General features: G+C 54.0%; 1 protein-coding gene across 4 annotated transcripts in view; it reads right to left on the bottom strand.

Annotated features, from left to right (window-relative positions):
* Window positions 1–5077, bottom strand: part of LOC113207142 (cytohesin-1) — a 41489-nt gene that overhangs the window by 21496 nt on the left and 14916 nt on the right. For 2 of the 4 annotated variants that reach the window (XM_052273621.1, XM_052273620.1), the window contains exon 2: window positions 2363–2600. The exons of the other annotated variants lie outside the window; for them this stretch is intronic. In XM_052273621.1, coding sequence (XP_052129581.1) covers window positions 2363–2578 — 216 coding nt within the window. In that variant the 5' untranslated portion in view covers window positions 2579–2600. The remainder of the gene's footprint in view (window positions 1–2362; window positions 2601–5077) is intronic. 4 annotated transcript variants of the gene reach the window in all.

Below are 5077 nucleotides of genomic sequence, written 5' to 3'. Positions count from 1 at the left end.
CCTGTTCCTTTTACACCCGTTTCTACCCCTCGGCTTTTGTTTGACTTCCTTCTCAAAGCAAGACCAACCAGAGAGAGAACCAAGCCATAGAACCGAGAATTTCTTTCATCTTTTACTTTTTACCAATCGAAAGGAAAAGGCGGCTTCAGAATCAGTATGTATTCTTATCCCTCGTAAATTATTTTCCCCTCCGTTTAGAAAGCCATCAGCTGGACCGCCAGGGGGTCTGATTCGAGGGCCTGCTCTTTCCGAGCAAACACACACAATCTCGCAGTTTGCCCGAAAACGAAAGAAAGTATGAGAAGTTTAGCCGCAACGGCGTGAAACGCGATACCTCCCGCGGTAATCTTATCTCCCTCGGACCCACACACTATATACGCTCCGTCTCTCTCAGCCCGCGCCATAAATGAGGGGAAAGAAAGAGAGGCAGCGAAAGGGGGGAGAGAGGGAGAGAGACACCAGGACCTCACCACGTGTTCAGCCAGAGCCTGCCGCATGTTCTGCATCATGCACCAGGTCCACTTCAGGCAAATAAGTTGAGTTGACTAACCGCAGCGCAGTAAAAAGGTTTTTATGTGTGTGCATTTAAAGCGAGAAAGAAATTTCTGTTTTTGTTTGTCTCTTCAAAGAGCGACGGAAAGCTTTTACCCTAGAGGCAGAAGGCTTTCGCATGCAAACAGGAAGCAGCAAACGGCGGCGGCGGCGGCAGTAGCCCCAACGCAGAGACGGTCTGTATCGCACCCACGGTGGCGAGAAATCTCTCTCCACCCGTGATCGCAACGTAGTAGATGTGCGTATCAGAGAGAAAGAGGCGGGGAAGGGGGTGTAGCCACCAAAACAAACTCACTCTAGCGCCGGAATTTGTTTTGAAAATAAAAACAAAATTTAAGAAAGGACGCAAAGAAGATACAATCGTTTAGTTTTTTTGACATAGGGCACGTTCAGTAGCATTCCCAAACGCAAAAAGAGAAAGAAACCCACCAAGATCCTCTGATTTAAAAGGCATACAACAGATCTCTCACAAGAATACAGCACTACGACTCTAGTGGTCCCCATTACATTAATTCCGAATCCTTAATTAATCAGCTTTTTATCCGCACGTCCTCTTCGACCCAAGACGTTCGCCGTCATCATCGCGGCCCGGCAAAGGGAAACAACACTTTGTCTCGAGTGGATTGCTTTGTCAGGCGCGGCGCGGCGCGGTCGGTCGGTTGCCAGGTCGCAGGAGGAGCAAGTGCGGACTACGTCACTGTGACTCAGAAAGGCGTCGGCCAGGAGAGCGGGCCGAGTACCCAGCGGGAGGGTACCTCACGGGAGAATACCCGACAGGAGGATACCTTCACGGGAGGGTCCCTGGCGGCGGGGTACCCACCCGCAGGGACCGCCGCCGTTGCCGCCACCTGGTGGCGGCCAGGTATCACGCGTAACGGTGCAGGGGAAGTCCAGACGACATCCGGCCTCGCGGCATGTCCGGCCGGACACACGTGTGCACTTAGGCCCCTGCGACGGCCGCTCCGGTTAGGCGGACGGGACAGCGAGCGGAGCGGGCGGCGCAACCCGTCCGCCAGGTATCTGCTCCTCGCTATCTATCCATCGGGGGGACGTTAGACCCGGGGCAGCCACTTGCACTTTGAAGGACAGCAGCAGCAGCAGAAGAAAAGAGGATGGAGAACGAGATTGCATGCATCGTCGAAAATAAGACAAGGGAGATGGATGAGAAGGGCGGACAGTTTTGTTTGTTCTTTTTTTTATGAAATAGCACGACAGATAAACACGACACAAAATATATCAGGTGAGTGGTTCACACCTCGTCTTTGTTACTTCACTAAGCAGTTACACTGTGCGTCGCGAGCACACCCCAAAAACGAGGTTCTTGAACCAAGTAAATATCATTGGAACAAGTCAATTTTCTACCTGTGTTAGGATATTTATTTCATTCATGCACCTTGTTTTTTGGGTGCAGCTCGCGTCGTCGCGGGTGCCTGCCACCGCCACTGCCGCGCCAGCCACGAGGCCTCGTACGAGTAGGCAACCCTGCTGAACGGCTGCATGCGGTGCAGCATAAGCGTACGGAGCTACGGAGGTCGTGAACCGCCCACCTGGCGTAAGCACGGTAGCGGCGTCTGATTCGTTTCGGCAGTTCTGCTTACTTTGAGAGAACAGGGGAACTTCCTCTAGAGTTTGATTTAAACAACAAAAATGCGGCACCTCTCTGAATGTGAGAAAAATAATGCCCGCGGTTCCCAAATTCCGAGGAACTTCCCAGGAATTTTTCAAATTTTTCCACATAATCAAAATCGTGCCCTTGACAAGTAACCGGAGCTTTTACCGTGGTGGGGTTTACACACAGAAATGAGCGTACCATGCGACTAGAAGACAGGTCCCAGGCGGATCGCGCCCGGCGGTAGTCGAAGCCCAGCCCGGCGCCGCCCGGCGGCCCGGGGCCGGGCCCGCCGTGCTGCTTGGACTTCCTCCGCGGCCGGCGCAGCGACGAGAACCAGCCCTGCGTCGGCATGACGTCGGCGAGGTGCGGCCCGGGGCACAGGCCGGGGCACAGGCCGCAGCACGGCGCGCACATCCACGGCGCGCGCGCTCACGCTCTGCAGGGGGAGCAGCACAGTCAGCACCCCAGTGTGCCAAACCTACGCTCGGTGCTCGTCCGACTCACACTCACGCTCACTCGCTCATTCACACTCACACGCGCAACTGTCAAACGTGGTGTGCGAGGTCATATAGGCTAGGCAGCAATCTTCCTTCAACCATACACACACACAGGATTTGTTCCTTTATTATTATAAGGGATCGTCCAGAAAGTACGTTCGTTTCTCTCAAAATCATCTTGCCAACTACAGAAGCTCGGCGCCTGCAAAACTCTGGGTAGGCCACCCCGCAATACACGCATGCACGGCATGCAAGATTGTGCCTACCCACCAGGCGCCATGAGAGCTTATTGCATTGCCTTAATTTGGAGGGTTCGTAACGGCGAATGACGGACGTACTTACTGGATGATCCCTTATTCGTACACATTTGAGCGTTCATTTTTATTTTCTGAACTTTATCAAACTTTGCTTCTTCTACGTGAACATTTTACTTTTTACAAGAATGAGTCTTCAATGCAAATGAAATGTTTTTACAGGGGCAGAATTTGATTGAAAATTTGAGTACTAGAACACACTGCACGGTAAGAACGACGTATACGGTTGGAAAGCAGCCAAGCATCCCTTGTAAAAGAAATACATGAGAGCGTCTTGGTTTTTACAAACCCGCTTGGAAACCAATATGTCGTTTTTATAGTGTGTTAAATCGTGTGTTAACCGGGAAACCGGTTATGAATACCAGATTAATCAGTGCACGTTTTTTCTTTTAAAAAGCTTTCCTGAGCAGTGCAAACTCAAAGTCCGTCGCAAAACTTGTCGGATCTAGTGCGGCTTGGATAGCGGCTCGCGGGCCGCGCGCATCTCCTCTCCCACGGAACTAGTCTAGGCTCGAGAGCCTCGGGCAGAGCCGACTTCTCGAGAAAACGGACGAACGGGGCGCCTGGTTTGTGACCTCGGCCCGCCACAGGACACCCACGCTACGCCGCGCCACGCCCAGCTCGTCATAAAGAAGCATATTCATCACACAGCCAGAGCCAGGCCGGCCGCGGCCGCGTCGCACCTGCAGACACAGTCCGCACACTTCGCTTCTCAGCTCAGATTCACCAAAGATAAACTCTTGGGAATTTTGCTGAGCAGCCATTCAGACACCACACCGATGTAGAAGTGAGCGACATTCTTGTGAAAATGCGGCACAAATGTCACAAATAGTTTTTGATGATTGAAAAACTTCACACTTTTAAAATCAAAAACTTCATTCCAGTGTCACTCACTCATCAATTTACAATAAAACTTTCACAGTTAAAATTGAGATAATGTTTGACAGTTTTAGACTGTTGTTAAATTGCGAATTTCCCAACAGTGCATACTGGCATGTCACACACTTCAGATGTTTAGGGGTGTGGTGGGCCGGGGCCTCGCTCGTGACGTCACGGCCATCCGGGGGAGGTCTGCCGCCATTAGGCTATCGCTGGCGCCGCGGGGGGCGCCTCTATTGCCCCCCGCGGCAGACACAAGTAGTGGAGGCGGGCCGGGCGGGGCCGGCCACCCCCGGCCGGGAGGGAGGGATGGCCTAGTAACAAAACTTCCACACAAGTCTATATAACCATAAAAGAATGAGCTGCGGGCGGTCGCGTCGCGTAGGGGATCATCCAGCAGAAAGTACGTGCGTCATTCGCCGGTACGAACCTGCCAAGTTCACCCCCTGCAAGCTATCATAACGCCTGGTAGGTAGGCAACATCTGGCCTGCAGGGCGTTCGCGTACTGCGGGGTGGCCTACCCCGAGCCTCGCAGGCGCTGAGCCCCCGTAATTAGCCGAACAAATCTGAGGAAAACGGAAGTACCGCGGGTGATTTAAAGAAGACGCAGGTGTGGGCGGGTGCTGTGCCCGTAAGGCGCCATGGCCCCTTAGGTTGGCAAACCCGCCCGCCCGGACCTCCGAATCACCCGGTACTTTCTGGACGATTCCTAGGCAAAAGCGGAGCGCTAATCCGGGCACGCGCGGAGACCGCCACGCCATACCGCCGCCGCCCCAGACTGCCAGAGGCAACCAGCTTTTCATAAATATACACACCGTGATTGTCGCGTCATTTCCGCTCGCCCCGCACTTCCGGTTTCCCCCGCGCGCTGTAATTCCAGCCATGCTCGGTAATGACGCACAGCTGCAGCACAAGTGTACGTGGTATCGACCCTGCACGAGTGGTGTATGATGGTTGACCTCAACCACAAACCGCACAGCGGGGTGGATATGACAAACTCAGAAACATGACGATTGTAAAATACCGCCTGCGCCTTCCTGCCCGCTCCCCGAGCTGCTCCCGCAGCCCGCCGCGCGGACTACCTCTCATCTTCCCAGCCCCGCGACCCGTTTTCCAGCTTCATACCCTTCCCGAGGAGCGCGGCGCGGCGCGGATCGCATTCCAATCGGCCCCAACGCCTCGCGGCGCCCCCCCCCTCTCCCTCTCCCTCTCTCCCTCTCCC

The sequence above is a fragment of the Frankliniella occidentalis genome, unplaced genomic scaffold (assembly GCF_000697945.3).
Source record: "Frankliniella occidentalis isolate FOCC.00 unplaced genomic scaffold, Focc_3.1 Scaffold289, whole genome shotgun sequence".
Lineage (NCBI taxonomy): Eukaryota > Metazoa > Arthropoda > Insecta > Thysanoptera > Thripidae > Frankliniella > Frankliniella occidentalis.
This window is presented reverse-complemented; position numbering and strand designations above follow the sequence as displayed.